Below are 22449 nucleotides of genomic sequence, written 5' to 3' on the forward strand. Positions count from 1 at the left end.
TAGTCTACAAAGTATTTAAGGTGGGCCACAGCAATGTCTGGAACACCGTGCAAGTGAGAAGTAGTTAAGAAAAATGAATAGCAAGGCTGGCACTAGAATGGAGCCAAGAATAAGGCTACTACTAAAACTAGACATGTTAAATCATGGGTATATCCTTAGTTCCAAGCACATTGCTTTTTATATATTGGTAGTGAATATCTGTTTGGTAAATTTATTGAATTGAATATAAATTATACTTACCATGATCGGGTCACTAATTTCATGTTGAGAGCTTTTTAGCAGGGAAAAATGACTAATTACCCAACAAAGTGCCTTTAAGATTACAAATAAATACTTGCTCAGAATAAATAAAACATTTTCTGATATTAAGGCCAAAAAATCATTTTTCCTGAGGATCCTTACAATTAGGAAACTATGTAAAGGACTGAGTAATATTCATTATATACTTTTAAATTTAATGAAATGGCCACCTTTTAGACAGTTATTTCTTTTGTTGTTTAAGCACAGATTAAATCTACCTCTGGCATGAATTTCTCTTACTTCACTAGACATTTCTTCTCATTCTGTGTTCCTGGGTCATTCTTCTTTTCCCAACTTCTAAATCAGTGGTTCTCAACCCTACCTCCCCACTGGAATCATCGGGGGGCTTTTAAAAATATAGCTGCCTGAGCTCAACACAGAACGATTAAATCTGAATCTTTATCAGTTGGACTTGAACATTAGTATTTTTTGAAACATGGAAGATTCTAGTGCTGTCAGGGTTGAGTATGATTGCTCAGGAGATTGGAATGAGCCCAGGGCTTCACATTTTGTTCCAGAGCCATTCCCAGGGTGATGCTCCTCAGCCCCATAGCTTTAAATACCACCTGTCTCCCCTGTGCTCTGGACCCAGGTAACCCACTGTGCATGACAGCATTGCAACACTGACCACATACAATCCTCCACTCTTAGTTTTGCTCCCCATGGGCTTCCATCTTAGTAAGTGCCATCATCATCACTTCACCAGTTGCTCAGGCCATCCTTGACTTCTCTCTTTCCCTCACACCCCATATCTTCTCCATTAGCAGGCATGGTCTTTCCACCTCCACTGATAAGATCCTGGTCTGGATAGCCATATCTCTGCCTTGAAACTATACAATTTACAAACTGATTTCCCTGCACCACCCCCTGTCCCATTGCCCAAACACAGATTATTTTCCACCGGTGGGTCTTCAGTCATCTCTGTCTTCCCATAACACTCAGAACAGGGTAACATCAGAATGAAATTCGAATTCCTTGCTGTGCTGGCAAGACCTTTCATGATCTAACCTGGGCTGCATCTCCTTGCTCTCCTACATTCTCACCTCCATCACTGCCCTTCTGTCGCGGCTGCCTTTTGCTTTTCTAGAACATGTCATCCATGCTCATGTGTCAGCGTCTTCGCACTCGATTTGCCTTCTGCCTGGATGCTCTTTTTGAAGTTATTTATGTCACTTATTTGCTCACTTCCTTTGTGTTTCTGTTCAAACGTTACCTCCTCAGGCTGGCTGCCCCTGACTGCCCTATCAAAACATCACCCATGTTATCACTTTCTATTCACTTACTCCACACCCTTTTCTTCTTAGCACTTATCGCTGTGTAAAATTTTATGTATGCATTTGCTCATTTGTGTATTGTCTTTGTTGAACAAGTGTATCCAAGGTTTCAACTCAATAACTTTTGGCCAAATCTTGGGACATATTTTAAAAATATCTATAGACACTGGTGGTCAGGACTCAGGCAGTCCTCCCTAGTACTCTTTCTCTCAAAGGAACTCTAAGGTAGATGTTTAAAAGGAATGAACCTGAAACAGTATGTGAGTAGTTAAAAGTGGGACCATTGGCCCAACGTGTGTGGAAGAAAACTGAAGGACCAATATACCACAAATCAAGCCAGCCAGGTCTTGACCAGATACAAAGGCATTAAAGCCTGGCCCATTCAAAGCTTGAACAGAAGGCTTACCTCTGAGTGCTCTGTAACAATATCTACAATAATTTAGACAGTTTACTCCAGAAGAAGCAGCCGAAGCTGGAATACAAAAGGTACAGTAAATGGGATTCAGAGGCAGGAGACTGCGGCGTTATTTTAAGATGCATTGAGTGCTGTTCCGTTGATGAGACTGAGTTCCCCTCCTGGGACTTCCTCAGTGATTTGTTTTCTTTTACACCAGACCATGGGAGTAGTTCCTGTGGTGATGACAACTCAGTTCTTCCTTATCACGGGGAAGTGACAAAGGCAAGTGACAAAGGCAAACCCTGCAGGTGAGATTCCAGCTCCTTTTGGGTTCGCAGTTTTGTTTTATCTGCTGGTACAGGTACAAGCAGGTGTTTGAAAATTTGCCTTTTGGAAAAGGAAGTTGAGACTTGTTCTGTGTTTCTGTTGAAGGTAGATCTGTAATCATGGTAAAAGCTGCAAAATGGCAGACTCCAGCTTTATAAGGAAGAAGTTTCTAGCAGTCTGGGCTAAACTGTATGCCTTTCTCATGTTTTATGGAAAATAATTTATCAGTGGGAAAGGATGGGAAAAGCATAAAGGGGTTGAGATAGAAGCAAAACAAATTCTTACTCACAGCAAAATCTGCCTTCTCTAAGACCTTTAGCTGACGCTACTCAGCCAGAGTACGTGAAGGCGGTCTGCATACCTTCTTTTAGTGTGAAACTTATCACACTGTGTTGTAATTCTTATTTACATACCTGCCTTTCACATGCAAGTAGAGAATTGTGAAGCTCCATTGCGTAGCATGGTTCTGGGATTATTTCTTGATCATTGAGTAAATGAAGGCAGGGAAGGGCCTGGAAAAGTCCAACAAAAGTAAACTCATTTAGGTTATATTAACAAAAAAAGCTACTCTAAAATGAAGCATATTGTGTTGTTTGTTCAATTTTTTTTAAATAGCAAATACTTTCCTCAAATTGATACTCTGTTATTTGCCAAGAACTCTTTGCTACAACCTACAATTTTGCACAAATTACAGAGGTCACGGTAGCATAGAAAACTGGTCAGGTGGCTTCCGGCGGACAATTCTTGATTGCCTGAACTTTTACATAGTAAGAAGTATATCTTGCCCAGCAATGAATTATTAAGTTCTAACAGAACTCTGAGATTCTGGGAGATAGGTTCTAAGTCTTTTATTCTTGCGATATCTTAACACTGGTGATGAAAAGTACTGGGCACGATGAAGTTGTTTATGACTGCTTATCACTTTTTTTACTGTGTCTGTATAATAGTTAGAAAGAATAAGAGTCTAAAACTGAGTGTGGGAAAAAGTCACCTGAGGGTCAGACATACATACCATCCTATGGAGTAGCTATTGCAACTTGTTAGTACTGACCATCTATGGAAAAACTGAGAAAACAGAACTAGGTGCCGCAAGCCAGAGGACTCGTTGAAGAAAGTAGTGGGATACCAGAACTGAAAATAGGAATGATGAGAGTTTTCACAATGTCAAGTAAGACAGGTTAAATAAGAATGTAGTTAGCAAGTGTCAAAAGTTCAGACATTACAGAAGCGAAGCCAGTCGATCACTGAAGTAGTAATCAGTAAAAGTTAATAGTATACACACCAAGAAAATAGTTTCAAGCCAGGAGCCCTTAAACAAAAACATGGAATGAGGCTCAGGGGCATATTGTTAAAAATCAGCTTATATTAGTGAGAAAGCGCTGTTTGTTCTTCACAGGGATGGGTTATATAGTATTAGAATTTTCTTAAATGATAGGGAATTGTCAATATTCACCTCATATCAACCATGGAAAACAATTCAAGTGTTCCTTATGATTTTCAGAGGCGTAAGCAAGAAATGACCCAGGTCAAATTAGCCTTGTCAAATAAGGTAAACTAAGCTTTGCTGGTATGACTAAACTGGGTTCGTCTGCTCAGGGAATCTTCAAGGTTAGTCTCTATTTGTTTTTTATTTTAAGACAAGATAGCACTCAGGCCCAGGAACAGGTGTCAAGGGGCAAAGGCATTATTGGAAAACATTTGTTTTTAAGCTTCCTGGTTCATCTCTTCTGTGCTATCATCATCCGACTGACTGAAAACCTTTTCATGGTTTGATATCACCAAGGTTGAAACTGATCAGTCAAATATAAATATGACTTTCATATCTCCCATGGTTCTCTCTAGCCAGACTCACTGAGGAGTAATAACAAGTTAAGGGGAGTGGAATAACCCAAAACATGTTTCAATACTGATTGAAAGTGATATTTTTTTTATTCTTTTAGCATGCTCTTCAGGAAAAACTCATATGAACAATATTCCCAGAATTCTTACAATTCCAAAATTGTTTGCCTCCTCCAATCTTGAAGGAGAACTTAAATGAATATAAAACCCTCAGCTTCTAATTTCTTTACATGGGTTTCTTGTAGGCAATGCCCTGCTGTTTTCCACAGCAAAATGTAAAATTTTGAATTTTTGCTTGGTGGCTCAGAGGATTCTTTTTTTTAATCTGTAAAATCCATCTATTTTACTGAATGTGTGTCAGTGTTGACCATTATAAGTCAATTTGTATGAATTCAAGTCTTTCCCCCCAGTTTTTGTGACTTTAATGTATTTAAAATTTTTTTGGCATAATGTTTAATCATAATGTTCAACTTTTTTCATAACAATATTGTGCTGTTGAGCTTATTGGTATGTTGATAAATTCCTTACATTTTTTGCTTTTTTCTTGAGTCTGCCACTTTTAAAATATATGGTTTTTTTAACTTAAGAGAATTGCATATGAATTCCCTCTTTTTGGTATACATCCATGAATTTGAACAAATGCATACAGTCATGTAACTACAATTGAATCTGAACAGTTCTATCACCACCCAAATTGCCCTGAGCTGATCCCTATATAGTATACTTCAGTGCATTGTCAAATGCTTTTTAAAAACTACTTAGTATTGAATGAGTTGGATTTCTTAGATCTGCTATTTGCAGGATTCTTCTGCTAGAGTTGTGGAGGAGGTACTGGGCGGCTTTTGGATTCCTCCTTCACAAACTTCACAGTCAAATGGCTTCCTTCCTGTTGAAATGGCTCCCCTGTGTAAGGGCTTCCTCAGTGCTTCTTCCTATTTTATCTGCTACAAATACTGCATTTTGATGTGAGCCCTTCACCTTCAGGGAGTATATTTTTGCAGTCATTTTCAGAGCTCTGCTGCTGCTGGCCATCTTGTTTTTCTCTGCATTTCTTTGCTGCCTTTCTCTCTGTATGGTATGTACTAACTCTGCTGCTCCTGGGTAAATCTTACATGTTTTTAGAGTCTGTGGTAAATATGTCTTCTAGTTTTGCTAAAAAAAAAGAGATGGTGCAGTTTTTGTTGATGTATGTTATCCAGGAAGGGGAGAGAGAAAATACTGTCTCACACAGCCATGTTCATACCGAAAGTCCTTCATTTGACTGCACGTATTACTGCCTTTCTCTCACTCCTCTTCCCTGGCTCTCACTTTAATCACTGGGTTCCCTCAGTCAGATAACCTTTCTTATTCACACATTACTTTATTAAAGCATGCATGGATACTTTCTGTGAAAGCCTAGTCTTCTTCATCGTTTCCTAAACACATAATTTCAAAGTTGGTCCTTGATTGGTGGACTTTTACTCATGCTTTAAGATGTAAAAGAGTTTGTTGCCTCCTTTAGGAACCCTTTTTGACACCTCGAGATGATGCACCTGCCAAGAGGAGGCAGAATTAATCTCTAACCTGTCCTGCCACAATACATTGCCCCATTTTTAGTGCACTTAACTGTTTTCAGTATTTACATATCTTATTATCAAGCCAATGAGTGACTCCTACATCTATGTATTAACTTGTCAATTTAGAACTTTCAAATGCTAGGTTTTAGGATCCTATTGGGTTAGCCAAAAAAGTCCGTTTAGTTTTTTTTCTGTAAAATAAAAAACACATTTTTCATTTTCACCAGTAACTTTATTGATTTGGATATTGTGAGTGTGTTGTCTATGTCCCATGTGGTATAACATTGTTTGTTCTTAATTAATGTCTCAATTTGTTCGCTGTTAACTTCACCTGGTCTACCCAACTGTGGAGCATCGTCCAGCAGGAAATTTCCAGCATGGAAACTTCGCAAACCACTTTTGACATGTTTGATCATTCGCAGAGCCTTCTCCATACACTGCAAAAATCCTTTTTTTTTTTTTTTTTGCATTTCAGTTGTGTTTTTACCTATCTTGAAATAATAAAGCATAATATGCTGAAATTATTGTGTATTTCCATCATTTTCAATATTAAAATGACTACACAAAAATTCATCAATTTTCATAAGGTTGTTTTTTAAAAATTTATGCTGATATGACAGCTGTCACAATACAACCAAACAAAATTGTTTCAAATGAAGTGCTATGAGAGCCATCTTATGGAAAAAACAAATAAACTTTTTATTTATAAATATTTTTATTTTTATAAATATTGGGCCAACCCAGTATTTATAGCTCTCCAATAGTAATCAGCACATACCCTTGCTTAGTCTCATTTGATTTTCCAATGGTGGCTAAAGGGCACAATACTATGGGTCATCTACATTTTCTTATCTACCTTTTGTTTTCAAAGTGATTTAATCATTTCAACGCAATTTTCCTATGCTTACGAACAACCCCTCTAGAATTGGAGTATTAATAAAGTATGAAAAAGCTAAATAATCGTTAACAGAATTTCTTCTGCATTCCAGGTGATGCCACTGTGACCATAGCTCACAGATACACCCCCAAAGAACAGCTGAAGATCCATACGCAGCTGGCAGATATTGTCATAGCCGCTGCAGGTAAGTCTTTAATGGGTGTTATTTGGTGGAATATCATCAGCAGAGTAATTCCTGCCCTAATTGCTGAGATGTCTGCAAAAAACACTTCTTCAGAGAGTTGGGCATGTTTCTGATTAATTCCCATCAACTGGGTTCCATCTCTTGGCTGTCATCATATGGTCCATTGTGCCGGTGCCAGCACTTGTCACTTCATTATGGAAAGCCTGAAGAGCCTTCGGAATGAAAGACTGAGCACAAGAACTAATGTGCACTTTGCCAATTCCTTTGGCAGACACCATTGCTTCTAAACATGAAGGAGTTACGGGGAGACTGGTAGGAAATGCTGTTGAAGGGATAGCCATGGCTAGCACATGTCGGACCTGGAGGCCGTGGTGAAAACGCTGATACAAGCTAAGGTGCCTGAGAACAGCAGGTTGACGCAGGCTGGCGTATGTTTTTCAAAGATTACTTACACTGGGCCAAGGAGAATTGACTTTAGAGAGGCAAGAGTAGAAACAGAGAGAACAGTTATTACACTTCAATTTAATGGATCTAGATTTTTTCCTTATTGGTTTTACATTTGAACGTATGAGATAATTCTACCCTTGACGTCTACCTTTACTCTTGCCACACAGCATTTGCACATTGCGGACACTGTGTTTCTTCATGCTTTATTCCGAGGCTTGAATGAGAGCCTTTTTAACTTTGTTTATCAATTAGATGTTCTTGGTAATTCTAGAAGTCACCAGTAAGCTGCTAACCACATTTTCTGTTTTTCTAAGAAATCACATTCAGGTGGTATACCAAATGCAAGATTTTGAACTGGATTGACAGCAGTAAGACAGACGTTTAGAGAGTCAGTAAACTTTGGCAGACCACAGGCCAACAGTAGGTGAAACGCTGCTGTAGCAACTGAGAGATTCATGGAACATAAACATTACATTGACTTCTTCTTAGAAGCGCTTGAATTCATATACAGGACTCGGAATTTGGTGAGGAGAGAGGAATGTGAGTGGTCATCTTTGTCCATCTCTAACTTTAGACAGAATAAAATTAACATCATCTTTAAAAGGTGCTATTTGGTTGATTCTACTGTTAACAACTTATAAAGTATATTTCACTGTTGATCTTAGTTCCCATTTCCAAGTATAGTATTAATGCATATTTTCTTCCAGTGAAGCAAAAGCCCTCACTATACATTTGTGCTCATGTTTTTCCTGTTAGGAGAAATGGCAAGTGGGTAATCACAGTCGTCTGTCGGGAACCACTGACATTCTGTTGTGACCAAGTCAAACCTCACATCACAAGTTGTTGTGCCAACACTGTCGTCATCCTTGAGCTTCTCCTGTAGACTCACTGTATGCTCCCTTGTAAAGGCCTAAGTCAGCACTGTGTGCAAGGTGTTAAAAAAATAAGACATGAAAAGGAGACAGGGAAAGGAAGGACCAATTCTATATAGTATCAACAACATAGGAGCCCGGAGGTACTCAGGTCTCCAGGCGATGAGACAGTATTGCGGCTCTATACAGCAGCCACCCTACTCCGGGTAACCTGTTGCCACCAGAGGGCGCCAGTCCCGTGAATGGGGTGTTTTAGACAGCCCCTTGGCCACACACCATCGGAATCCTGGCCAAGAGACATTTTGGGTGAAGGTAGTGCCAACAGGTATTGTTCCTTGCCTTGTATTCCAGCTTTGATGCCTCTAACTAGATTCAAGCGCATGCCGAATTCTGGAATACAGCTCTGTATATAGCCCTGCAGTCATCCTGAGGAGATATTTGTGTAATGTAATGGGAAATTTCAGGGAAGAAAATTGAGAATTTATAAGAAGTAACTAGACTGCTACATTTTTATTTCCTTAATAATCATCCAGAAAATTTGAGGATAAAATATGTACATGTTGGTAAAAGTGAAATTACAAAGAAGGCATGCATTAATCTTAAAATACAGAAATGTTAGGCCCTGGCCAGGTAGGGTAGCTGGTTAGGGTATCATCCAGATAGGCCAAGGTTGCAGGTTCAATTTCCACCGAGGCCGCATACAAGAGCCAACCCATGAAGGCATAAATAAGTGCAACAACATAATGATGTTCCCCTCTCTCTAAAATCAGTTAAAAAAACTTTTGTATACCCAGACAATAATAATGAAGTATAACTGAAATGACCACAGTGTGCATTACATGTGGGAAATAAACACACACAAGTAGCGGTGGGGATTAAAGAAGGAGGCGGTGACTGAATGGCAGAGGCATCGCAGCCGGGAGGGTTGCTGGCATAACTAGAACGTCAGCATACGTGGAAGCGATCCCATTTAAAAGTCAGGAAGAGTGGCGGGAGGATCGGAGATACTGATAATGTCTGAGATGAGAGTGAAGAGTGTGCTGATGAAATCTGGGGTGGGCTCACAGAAGAAAAAGTGAGAGAAATTGGTGTGTGAAGATCCTGGGTCATGACTAAAATTAGCGTATGCTCATATTAATCTCACTTCTCTAGTTTCTCAAACTCTTATAGTTATCACCTTACAGTTTTAAATACATAGCACTTACCTTTAAAACATCTCCCCAAAATTCAAGATTTACACTCATTTAGAAGCTCAGCTCTGAAAACCAGATACTGTCACCCTATGCTTTTAGAAATAAAAAGCTCTAAGTCCCTATTCAAAGCTACCTCTCTGAGTTCACAAAGAGAATTTGTTTCCAGAACATTTGCGGTACCGTGGCTATAACACTTAGCACCTGTTTATAGTTGCCTGTCGCCTTCTCTTCACCACAGCAGGGACGGGACTTTTTTTCTGGTGCATAGGACAACGTCTGGCACATTGTGCGTACTCAACAGATGAGTGTCACGTTGATTTTGAGATGACAACTAGGACAAAGACTTCTTCAAATTGATACAAATGTAGCTGATAAATTTTTTAAGAATATAATTTTATAAAGGTAGATTTTTGCTTTGTTATAAATTAAGAAAGCTATAAAAGTGAACTATTTTTTAAAGAGTAGTGTTATAAATAAAAGATAAAAGCATAACTGTTAAGATTAAGAAATTATGAGAAAGGTGAAGAGAGACACTGCTTTAGACAACTAAAGCATAGGACATTAAACAGTCGAGTAAAGAAGTAGAGTAGCCCCCCTACCATCTGCAGAGATACATTCCAGGACCCCCGGTAGGTGCCTGAAACCTCAGGTAGGACCCAACCTTCTATATACTGTGCTTTCCTTTTACATACATATCTGGCATAAAGATTAACTTAAAAGTTAGTCATAGTAAGAGATTAACAAAATTAATAATAAACTAAAGTTTATGTGACTGTTGCTCTTGCATTCCCTCTCTCTCTCTTTCAATATTTGATTGTACCGTACTCACCCTTTCACCTAAAGGAAGCACTTTACAGCTTCTCTATGGCATTTTCAAATTTTCAGCATCACTGCCCTTGTGCTTTGGGACATTATTGAATGGAATAAGGGCCACTTGAACATAAGCCCTGCATTACTGTCACAGGTGATGACTGGGATGTCTACTAAGTGACTAACGGGCAGGGAGGAGTCTCATGTGTAGTGCGAATGTGCTGGACAAAGGGATGGTTCACATCCCAGGTTGGACGGAGCGGGGCAACACAAGATTCTAGCATGCTCTTCAGATCAGCGCACAAGGTAAAATTTGTGAATCTCTTTCCGGGATTTTCCAGGAGTATTTTTGGATCTAGGTCCACCACAGGTAACTGAATGCACAGACGGTGGAACCGAGGACCAAAGGGGACTGCTGTAGTTCTGCGGAAGGCTAGACTGGCTTGTGTGAGGCTGATGATACAGGAGGTGAAGCCAGCTAGAATAGGACACCGATTCTAAGACTGTGTTGGGAAATTCTTTGGTTCTCTCATAGCTCACCCTTCCAGGAAACGGGGAAATCCTACATTTGTAAAGGTTCTAAGAATCTTCATTCTCCAGGGAGGATAGGCAGATTTTTTCCAGACATTGTCTAAAGGTCCCTCCACCCATCTGAGTAAACTGTGTGGAACTAGCTTCACTCAGAGGGCAAGCTGCTGAGTCAATGCCACTTGTCTATTATTATAAACCTCTGGGTACAGTGTCATAGCTGGTGAGAGCTGTCATTTTGTCCACTAATGGGCCATCCCTTCCAGCCTGATGAATGAACCTCGACAGTCCTAAGTCTAGCGTCTCCATTGCAACACTTTTAACGATGGCCACTGCAATGTAATACTGAGTGGGCAATTCAGTAGAGTGATTTGGAATATTCATACTTACTCTTTATAAAATACAAGGTGATCAACCAACTCCTTTTCACCACTTCTCCCATTGTAGTTTCAAGTTTTAGATACACACCCATCAAACATCATTCTGGATTTCCTCTTCCTTTGAGCAGGGTTAGTAATATTCAGGGGGTCAAGGGGGGAGGGCGTGCAAATAGTCTGCTCCACCCTCTGCAGCTCTTGCAGCTTGGGAGGTAGGACTTAACTCCTCTACAGCCCTGGGTGCTTCCTGAGTGGATGCCAGCACATTTTGTGGTTTTGTTAACACTTTTCTTCCCATATTCTTCTCATTCTTCATCTTGTCCCCTTTAGCCTCTGCTTCTCCACTTAGACTTCCTTTCTGCCTTCCTAAATGTGTCATTTATCTTAATCTTGTCAATTATAGCCAATAGTATAGAGCAGCATAAATGCACAGGCCGTGCTAGAGCAAGAGTTTCTGAATTTAAATCCTAGCTCTGCCACTTGCTAATTGTGTAGGTTTGGTCAAGTCGCCCTATCTCTCTGAGTCTCCATCTCTTCAGTGTAAAGGGTAATAATTACCTCTAACATGGGGTGTTAAGCCAGCCAGTCCATGTAAAGAGCACATAGCACAGTCCTTAGCGTATTGTAAATACTCCAATAATATTATATGCTAATATGGCACATGTTAGTCCTTCTTAGGCCATGGCATGTATTTAAACGATAATTTAGAAATAACAAATCAGTTATTAAGCTATAACTTTCATATAACTAAAGGAATATATTTCTGTTTACTTTTGATAATAAAATAGTGTCAAAGCTGACTGGTTATCATAAAATAAACATAGATTAATCTAAGAAGTGACTTACACATGAGACCAACTTCAAAAACAGCTTAATTTTTACTTAAGGTTTGTGGCTTCTCGGGATGACTGTGAATTTGTCCCTGGATAAGTCTCTCGTTGCCTCTCTTTCTTTTGGAACAGTCTGACTTTGTGAGGGGTAGGGGAGGTAGAGGCACTTAGGTAAAGGGGTTTGTTCTCTCAGACCTTTTACCCGATCTCCTCTCTCTTTCTACTTGCTCTCCCCTCCCCATTCCAGACTGCACAGTCCGTTCCCAGAGCCTGAGTTACCAAGTAGGCGAAGCCTCCCTGATCCACAATAAACAAGCCCCATCAATGTACATGAGGCTGCTTGACTATAGACTTTTTACCCTAATGTCAGTAATATGTCCTTACCGTAAAATTCTAGAAAACATGGAGAGTAAGAGAGGGAAAGAACCCGTACTTCCAGCCAAAGCCGACCAGAGTTAATTCCATGTTTGGCCTTCAACTGCTTTGTATTTACCATATGTAAAAGCAACTAATGCACAACTTGTTCGCTCATAGGTACTATTTGTCCTTTACAGCTCTACACTGTGTATGTTTCCTCATAAAATGCCTTCTTCTGTAGCACACTTTCTGATAGCTTCAGAGTGTTTATTCTCTGCTAAGGGTGGACTGTAATTTCTGTAATCCATTCTTGATTGTTGGGCATTTCGATTGTTCCTTTTTTTACTATTATGAATAATGCAGTAAAAAACTGAATATCACTGTAAACACCTAATATTATTTACATAAGATACCTTTAGTATTTATTATATGGGTCTTAGTCTTTTACTTGCTTATGAATGGTTACTTATATTCTCAAAAACAAAAGTAGCATGTATACATTTAGCCTTCATTAATAAAAGTTTCTCATAGCCTGTATTTTCTGTATGTGCTTGCATTTCTGATTTCTGGTCTGTTCATGGCCGATTTGTCATGACCACCCAAAGCTTTTACCGTCAAATGTACTTTATTTCCATGACATGACTTCGCCAGTTTGCCCAGTGGTGCTGCTTTTCCATCCGTGAGCCCAACAGCCAGTTACATCTTCAAAGCACTTTTTCTGCCATCGGAAGCCTGGTTTCAGTAATCTTGCTCTTCTCATGCCTATTATGTAACTATTTCAATGCTTTAAAAAACAAAAAGAAAACGTTTTCTCAACCCTTTATGGTCTGATTATTTGATTTCTGAGCCCAGCTTGCCTAGTTTTTGCTTGAAACCTGTATTGGCTTATACATTCTTATTCTTTAAAAGCTGGGGCCTAAAAACAAGTTTTACATGTTTTGGATGTGCTCTATAGCTTTTCATTGCCATACAGTCTAGTTTTCTGGTCTGTCTTTTTCTATCTGTTCTTCCACCCCGTGCTGTCCATTCCACTCTCCCGAGGCTCTGGTCAGGGCATATGTGGTCATCACGTTCAGGGTCGATGTGGTAGCAGGGACTAAAAGCCCCCCTCCTCTCTGTGTTAGCAAATGATAGTCTCCACATTAAGAGCAGGACAGATTCCAATGTAGCTGATCAGTTTCTGATAAAGAGTGGTGACTGAGGCCATGTTTTTTCTGGTGTAGCAGCAGGTGATTTAAAAGCTACACTAAGGCTCTGTGCCTTTTAAAATACTTCCCTTGAATGTCATTACTCATTTCAACTAGTGACTCCAATTATGTTATCTGAACCCCACTGAAGAGGAGGTTTAAAGCATTTCTTTTCTACCATAACTTCACTGGACTTTCACCTTTCTAATTTATTGATTTTTTGATAGACCTTACTTTATATGAGGCTGTATTCTCACAGCTTATAGTGGAACAAAAGGTGCTTAACAACACCTGTGTAAGGAAGACCTACAATATGCCTTAATATTATGTAACGTTTAGATTCATCATGCTAATATGGGATGATATTGGGTGTCTTCATAGAAAACTCTCTCAAGTGTCACATGTAAGCTCTAAAGTGTAACAAAATAATGAAAGAGAAGGAGAATGGAAAAACAGAGGGCCTAGAAGAGTCTTTAAAGAACAGTAAGCATTACAGTGGGGCAGTGAGGAAGGTGACCACAGTGAGGGGACAGCACCGGTGTGACTCCCACCGTATTGTGACCTCAGGAGCCAGGGCCATGGTCTGTTTATTTTTATATTTCTTGTACCTAGTGCAGAACCTTGCACTGGGGATTAGAAAACTCACTGTTAAATGAGTAAACTTCCTTCTTCAGAATTCAGGTGCTTATCATTAGTTTTAGCTTTTTTCCTACAAGTTGAGGAGGGCCTTTCTAGGGGCAGATGATCTCTTCAGGATCCATCCAACCTTAATGCCTTGTTTGGGCTGTTCCACCTCACAGAGGCTCACGATGGCATTGCATCAGCACGACTGAATCAGAGCTTGCACCTGCAGAGTTCAAGGGTCAGGCAGGGAGGCGGCAGAGTCACAGCTGAGAAATGATGATTGTCTTCAATGAAAAACTAAGGAAATACTTCACTGTCTCCTGTGGATAGGAACATGCGCCCTTCTTCGGTGAAGTCATCATTCCTCTGGTGTTCTCAGATTGCGTGGTATTGCTAAATGCCTCTTCCAAACGTGTGTTGACTGGAAGAAAGTGAAATGATTTTATTATCGGTAGTTGGTTATTATTAGTTGTGGTTTTGAGTAACATTCACCCATCTAATTAAAATACAGAAAAATTGAAACTTTTTTAAAAATCAGGGATCAAAATATCACTCATCAACAACACTTGTGTGATCCATGCAGAGATGGTGTTTGAATACAACGGGCCGTCGAGAACCTGTGCGCCTGGCTGCCTGCTGTGGGTGTGTCTCGGGTTCTGAGGGACAGTAATGAGAGGGAAGGAGTCGGCATGTGTCTCAGACAGCGTTCTGTGACAGCCCTTTCATTTCACCTGCTTTATATAGTCGGAGAAAGGTTTCCATCTCTGTCTCTTTGTCTTTCACCTAAGTACATTTCCTCCAAATTTATTCCTGATTTGGTTAATTAATAATTGCTTCTTTTAGAATGACTTGCCTTTGTTACAGAACCTGAGGATTGATGAGGACTATGCATGAGCGCGGGCTTCTTCTCTCAAACTTCTTCTCGGAGGGTGCGGATTGCAGGCGGTTCCCCCTTAGTATCTTAGCATCATCTAATACGTGCCCTTTAAATCAAGATAATAACCAGTACTGGGGATCAGACATTACATTGCAAAAAAAGGGCAGGTCCATTTCCATGTTTCTGCTGAGTTTCTATTATGTTTCATAATTCCTGCTTATACTTATCTTAAAGATAACTGGGGAGATTTCCTGTTTTTGGAAAGCACACACACACAGCAAAAGCACGTTATAATACACATGCATCCCAGGATAGTTGGTCACGTTGTTCTTAGAAATAATATGGCACCCCACACCGTAGTGAATAAGAACCCCTTCATGTTCACTAAGAATAATGTAAGTTATTTTAGGTCTCTAAGATATCACCCCAAATTTCCTTTTTTTTTATTAAAACTGGTTTGAAGGGGTTCCCTCCCTCCTTTATAATAAGTTTGCTGACCTTTTTGGAAGCTCTGCAAAGGAGCGCTGAATGGCTTGGAAAGAACTCAGAACACGGTGTTAGTTTACCTTGGGCACTAGACAAGATAGTGAACGAGTACATTTCTTCAAAAACAAATAAAAATGATTTAAAAACTTGTTTTGGATATAAGCTTGTGAACAGACATTATCTTAGTTCCCAAAATACTGCATCTCGGAATTTATCCTACTGAGAATTGTAATGAGGCTTATGGAGATAATATTCAAGGATATTCATCGCAGATTTATTTATGATAGCAAAAAGTTGGAAAGAGTCTAAACATCCAACAACATGGGAACATTTAATGAATGATGGTGTATCAAAAAACAGAAATGCTTACAGCCAATTATATTCTGAAAAGTAATTATATTAGATTACGTCCATGGTAGAAATCCAAACATGACCCCCCCCCCCCAGCACGTTGCCTCACACACACTGACAAGCAGAAAGATGGAAGAAAAAATACGGCTTGAGAAGAGTGGTTATCACCAACTAATGGGTAACAAATGATAGATAAATATTATCTTTCTCTGACTTGTCTAAGTAAATTCTCGAAGATGTGTTGATTTCATAATTATAAAATCAAACTTAAAAATGTTAAGATGACCCATCCCCGGAGTGTGGCGGTGTTCTGCCTGCTGTCTACGTTGTCTCAGGGGGCTTGAGCTTTTAATACAAAGGACCGTGGGAGTGGTGGACTACCCAGACATGCCTGCCTCCTACAGACAACCAAACCTGTTAATTAAGTGACTGCTCTTGGGAGAAAAGAAGAAATGAAAAGAGATGTGAATTAAATGGATAAATTATAATGGGATGTAAATTATGCATCAATAAAATTTATTTAAAAAGAGGTGAGAAACTGAAAGGCCTGGGGATGCTGAAATTGAGGGTGATTCTGGCTTTTATATTCACTTGCAAATATATAGAAAGAAATCATCTAGTTTTCGAGTAGCTCCAAGAGGAAAGAGTGGGGCAAGACTATGAGGGAACGGGGTAGAAAGGGGAACCTCTACCTGCTCTCATCTGAGTCCGGACTTCTCCCTTTGCTGTGCTATTTCAAACCCTGCCTGCTGCTGAAGTTTCTTCTCCTTGCCCCATGGCCCTGGAACTATCCGGAGATCTGTCATTAATACCTTGTTCTACTACAGTCAGCAGAGGGCAGATCCAGATTTTAACTGAAATAAGCTCTACAATAAATAGGGGCATATCCATTTTTGTCCTTATGCAAACACTTTAAACCTTAGAAAAACCTATCTAGTTTCAAAATTTATCTGATTTATCACTAGCATTAGCTAGGCCTTGATATTTCTAAAAAGATATAGAGAGAGACATTAAAATTTTTTCTACGTGATTAAATAATTCAAAAGTTTTGTATTTCTGAGTATCACAGGACATTATTTTTTTTTAATTGAGAGGTTGTTAACAAACAGATCTTAAAATAATATGGAGAGTTTCAGTATGAGCTTTTCAATATTTAAATAGCAGTGCTCCCAAGGTTTATTCATGATGGCAATAATGACTGGTGTTTCCTAGCACTTTGGAAACATTATCTTACTTAAGCCTGACAGCACCTTTATGAGTTCAGTAGGTTTTTATCTCTACATTACAGGCGTAAAATATTCAGGCGAGGAGGGAGCTGATTTGCCCACGGCCGTGTAGTGAAGTGGCCGGATCAGCACAGGGAACCATGTCTCACTCTGCAGCCCCGATCTTAATTCTCCATTCTGCTACTGGCTGTTGCCGCCGCGATTTTGCAAAGTGGGATGTGCTTTTTCATATTTTCCTCGATCGTTTGCTTGACCTTAAGTGCAAGTATTATAGTATTAGAAGGAGTAGGCATCAAGCATGCACAACTGTGTCTCAAGAATTTATGGTTATGTTGGTCACACTCACATTTTATTAGTAACATGTTTTAATATAACCAAAGGGACATATTTAAAGAAGACAAAAAGAACCCAAAACCCCAGCATGTGTTTCACTTTGCAGAGCTTGCAGATTGTGACTACAGTTCTCTCACTAGATAAATAACATTTCACATTCATACATTTAAATGGTAAAAGACTGGGCACTTCCTTAGCTGCGTGGAGTATTACTACACTTTATTCCAGTTCTGCTTTTACAAGACACAGCCTGCCAGACGTGTCCCTTTCGTGCTGCGTGGCAGGTAGGAAGAGCTTACCCTCACAGGGTGATGCTGCCATTCTTTAGGAGTTCATAGTCTGTTGAAAGGGGCAGCAAGAATTACCCCTCTACTTCCATTCCTTTCCGTCACAGACCTATGTTTGTCCCTGCAAGAATATGGGCTCCAACTGGAAACACAGAAGCCCCTGGGACATTTCCTCTATGACTTTGATGGCCATCGAATTAACTTGTAAATCGACTCAAAGTATTTTTTACCTGTTGTTTTTTTTTCTGGCATATTTATTCAATATTTTTTTTTCACCATGAAATGTACCACATTTTCTTCAGGGATTCTGCCCTGTAAACTCTAAGTGGAAGCTAGTTAGGTACACCATTAATCCCAGAATAATTATGTAAAATTAATCACTTACTGATTATGACCTTGGTTTCCTGGACTCACCTGAAGATCACAGTCATCTGACAGCGGCGTCTAACACAGGTAAAACTGGGGACTTTTAGTTCATTTACATGAACTGTCTAGTTTTTGTGTGATACTATCTGTATCATGGCCCTTTAAGCCATGTTTGGTTTTTTACCCTAGAGAAATAACAGGACATTTGCAAAATAAATTGAGTTGCTAAAATTGCCAAAAGGTAATTAATGATGACATTTATTTAGGAAAATATAATTATACTTTGACTTTTTAAAAATAAGTTGGAAGCAACTTATTAAAAAAGAGAGACATTTGAGTTATGTAGAAAGGTCACTTATAATAACTAAATATCACTATAAAAACTATGTACAACCCCATATTCATGTTGTATCCTACTTTTCAATTAGAAAACCGAGAGGCCAAAGGCAGTCGTCACTCGTCGAGTGCTGCCGTGTGCCAAGCACCGTGCTGTGTGTGTGCTTTCATCCACCTAATGTTGTTTTCACAGCAAACCCAGAGCAAGGGCTGGGAAGTGTTGCAGTGTTTATTTTTCTAAACGTGAAATGTAATCTTACCATTAGTATAAGATCACAGAGTTTATAATTGTCAAGGTGGAGAATCTGTTCACCTCCAAAGCCCGAGTTCTTTCCGGTGACTCAGACTGCATGCTTGTGCAGACTTACTGGCAAACCTCATCGCCCTGCTGGGTAGCTAGTACTTCTTACTGTAGAGCTGCCGGTATCATTCCATCTCCCCACACCAGGAGCTTCTCAGACCATGCTTTGTCCCATTGCACTACATGCAGCAGAATAACCGGTACTCATCCACACTTCCCCCTGGAATCTGCGATTTGGAAACTCCTGGAATCTCTGCCCACCTCCTCTGCCCCTCCTGCCAATTCTTGCTGCTACTGCCAGGTGAGACACTCCCAAGGCCTGCAGAGACACTTACAGCAGTTTCACCTTCTTGTTCCTGTTTGTAGCCCTGCCGTGCCAGCCACGCCAATTAAATTATAAGGCACGAATGAGAGGAACGACTTAAATAGTGTTCTCTTCTTAGGAGCCCTTTCCTCCTCCCTAGTAAGAAAAAAGAAACTTACAAGGAAAACTTTGAGTTTCTTGGTCAGAATTCTGAGAATTTATCTGGTGCCTCAAGGTATTTAATAGGTGCTTAGTGAACTGCTTTCTTACATTAACTCATTTTCACCAATTTATTTTTTTTTAATTTTTATTGTATTTTTTTCTATTACCATTTGCCCCTCTTATGCCCCCCTCCCCCTGCAATCACCATGGCCATGTCACTATCGTCCATGTCCATGAAAGGATACAGGACAAGAGCCTTGGTGACTCTTCCTGTGGTCTTTCTCCTGCTTAGACTGATGTGCCACTTCCCCAGGACTGGGGTGTCCAGCTAGGCTAAAACTACCCTTCCCTCCCGGTCTGCATTTACTCAACACACCTATCGAGCACCGAGCAGTGCCAGGCAGTGAGTTACGCGCTGGTGTCCAGCATCACCCACTTAGTTTCCTACCCTCAGGAAGCTTGTAGTCCTCTTTAAACAGGCATTAATCAAATAACCACATGCAAAGGTAATGGCAAAACGGGAAAGCTTGTGAGAAAGGAAAGTGTAGGGGCTATGGATGGATACGTATGTAGAAGGGGACTTGGTCTCGTGTTGGGCTTGGGGTAGTCACAGAAGGAGCCCTAGAGGGAGCGGCTGGCTGGCACGTGCTTTTCAAGGGTTTCTTAATAATAGGCAAGACAGACCTTTGCAGTTTTCTTTCCTTTCGCTAGCTTTAACGAGGCACGCCGTGTGCACCTGGTGCGTTTTTACTGCAGTGCCCTTCAGTTTTTCCAGTCGCCTTCCACACAGTACAGTCAAGTCCCCTGGGGACAGGGGCCCTGGGAGTTATTGTCACCCTCGCAAAGTCAGCCTCTGTCTCTCTGCACTGCTGTTAGGCTACGTGGGAAGGGCTTGTTTTGGTAGGATAAAAACTCTACCACAAAGTCTGAAGTTTTCCACATCTACTTTTGTGGGTTTTATTCATTTTTAAAAATAAGTTTTGACCTTTTTTGGTATTTAGTTGTGTTGTTTTATTTGGTTTCTTTTTATAAGCATTTTTTTTAATCTCAAAAATTATTCCTTTCATTTCCCTGCTTTCATCTCAGACCTGTTTAGAGTTCCATGCTTCGCATAATTTCAGTGTTTCTTAATGAATATGAATGTGTTACCCTTATTTTTTGTTTGGTTCTTGTAACGCAAAGCATGTTATAAACAACTAGTTATTCTCCCAAAACAAAGCTGGTAGGCAAGGTGACGGAGCCACTCAGCAAACCCCCGAGAGAACTGAGAGCTTTTCTCATTCTCTCCAAGTGCCCGTGCTTTCCGCGCTGTGGACTGCGCTCGGGCCTCATCTGTGGCCGTGGAGTCCGTGCGGTTTGGTACTGAGAATTCATTCATAATGTTGTCTGTAATGCTGTATAGAGAACAAAATTAGACATAGCGCCACTCGTTTTGTTGATAGGTGTAACAGAGCAATCTTCTGGTTGCTATTTGTTTCAGCTGTTGTTATGTGATTATTATACCTTTAAGGTTGTGCCACTCCCTGTTTGTGGGGGTGGGGTCTCAAGTGAAAGTGAGATTGTTCATCACATTCATCACCACAGTCTTTCCAGTCTGCTGGGAAGTGGTATGATCCTCAGACCAGAAAGATGAGGCGTGGGAGGCCTGTGCTGGGTGGCGCAGATAGATCCTTCTATTGGCTTTGAAGGAAATAGGCCAGCGTGCCCAGTGGTCTGCTTTTGTGAGTGGGAAGGAGGATGCGAGAGCAAAGACTGGGAGTGGGTACAAAAGGCACCCAGGTAAGCTGAGGAGAACCCGCACCAGCCCTCTGGACTAGACAATAGTTTGACTTGAAAACACTCAACATTTTGCAAAAGCAGTGACCCCGCTGCAAGCTTGACAGCCTCCCAATATTACTCTTTTTTTCATGAGATCAATGGTGATATTAATAAATACGACTTTTAAGTATTGTATAATGATATGTGCAACATTTGGAAGATGTGTATAACTCAGTGAATTGATATTTTTCCAATAAGCAATGCATAATATTACCACACCCATTCAAAATGTAAGATAGACCAATACTGGACTTTAATATTACACAGTATGGAAAGCTCTTTGAAAAGGCTTCAAATTCCACGTTGCAACTAACCCTGTCTAGTTTTAATGTAGATTCAGAGAACATGTAAAGAATGATAAAAACAATTATCTTAAAGGTCTTTTAGAACACTTCTCCCTTTTCCAGCTACATCTGAGTGTGACCCCGGATGCAAAAGCAGATTGAGAATCCAGCTGTCTTCTATTAGCTGAACATTAAAAGAGTGTCAAAATTGTGAAACAGAGCCTCTCTTCTCACTAATTTTTTTTTTGTTTCGGCATATGTGGCTATTTAAACTAAATATGTTATTTTAACATATCATAAGGATTATTTTTTTCCAGAGACTTAAATAAATATTTCATCGGTTAATCAGTTGTAATTGCTTGTCTGATAAAGTCAATGGACAAAAGTCACACAAACAAAGGTCTTTTGGTTCTTCTGTCATTTTTAAGAATATAAAGTAGACCTGAAACCAAAAAGTTTGAAAACTACTAATTTGCATAATAATACTCTTTTCATTCACGTCTCTGTTCAAATAAACATTTGAGAAGCCCATCTAAAACTAGCAGCTTTTATTTTGTTTTCTGGCCCTTATCATTTCAGATATTTTGCTATGTATGTATTTATTTATTTGCTTCTTAACTGTCTTCTGTATGAACATGTAGGCCCCATTAGGGAAGAGATTTTTGTCTATTTTGTTGTCTTATCCCCACCACTTTCTCTGATACCTGGCACATAGTAGCTATTCTGTAAATATCTGTTGAAATAATAAGACTATTTCTCATCTGGATATTTTCCTTACAGTGCTAAAACCTTAGAGATTCCCTGTGTGATTCTTTTTAATTATGCCTCACTCCTTTGTTATTATGTTTAAGCCCCTTACGGATTTTTACACTCCCTAACACATCTGGTCAGTTTTCACGTGGCGTTCTCACCTGCTTAACCTCCTCACCACCCTCTCTCCACTACATGCATTCACAAAGAACAACACTACCTACCTCTGTGGCCAGTCTCCTAGCTGCATAATCCAGCCTAGGTGTGCTGGAGCCCTCACGGTAACACTGAATGCAGTTCTCTTGCAAAATGGAGAGAATGAAGTTCATGGGAAGTTTATATTTTTGTTGTTGTTTTGTGGTACATTCAGGTCCCTCTCTTGAGAACAGTTTTTCTGATCATTTTCACCTGCTTTTCAAGGCATCTCTTAGAATCAGCACAGTCCTTTGGGAAACAAGCGCTCACTGCCACAGGCTCAGTTAGGTATCCCTCCCCCATTCATGTTGCTCCATTCTGGGCGTTTCTCCCTCACAGTGCTATACGATATGATAATTGTCTGAACTCCTAA

General features: G+C 40.0%; 1 protein-coding gene and 1 long non-coding RNA gene across 3 annotated transcripts in view; one reads left to right on the top strand and one right to left on the bottom strand.

Annotated features, from left to right (window-relative positions):
* Positions 1 to 22449, top strand: part of MTHFD2L (methylenetetrahydrofolate dehydrogenase (NADP+ dependent) 2 like) — a 96021-nt gene that overhangs the window by 37996 nt on the left and 35576 nt on the right. For both annotated transcript variants that reach the window (XM_053923083.2, XM_024579532.4), the window contains one exon: positions 6683 to 6775. In XM_053923083.2, the coding sequence (XP_053779058.1) occupies positions 6683 to 6775 (93 nt within the window). The remainder of the gene's footprint in view (positions 1 to 6682; positions 6776 to 22449) is intronic.
* Positions 12217 to 22271, bottom strand: LOC123478371 (uncharacterized). Its single transcript, XR_006653555.2, has 3 exons — positions 22106 to 22271; positions 14023 to 14421; positions 12217 to 12973 (listed from the first exon to the last, which is right to left on the bottom strand). It is a non-coding gene; the product is annotated as an uncharacterized lncRNA (long non-coding RNA).

This window comes from Desmodus rotundus, chromosome 4 (assembly GCF_022682495.2).
Source record: "Desmodus rotundus isolate HL8 chromosome 4, HLdesRot8A.1, whole genome shotgun sequence".
Taxonomy (NCBI): Eukaryota; Metazoa; Chordata; class Mammalia; order Chiroptera; family Phyllostomidae; genus Desmodus; species Desmodus rotundus.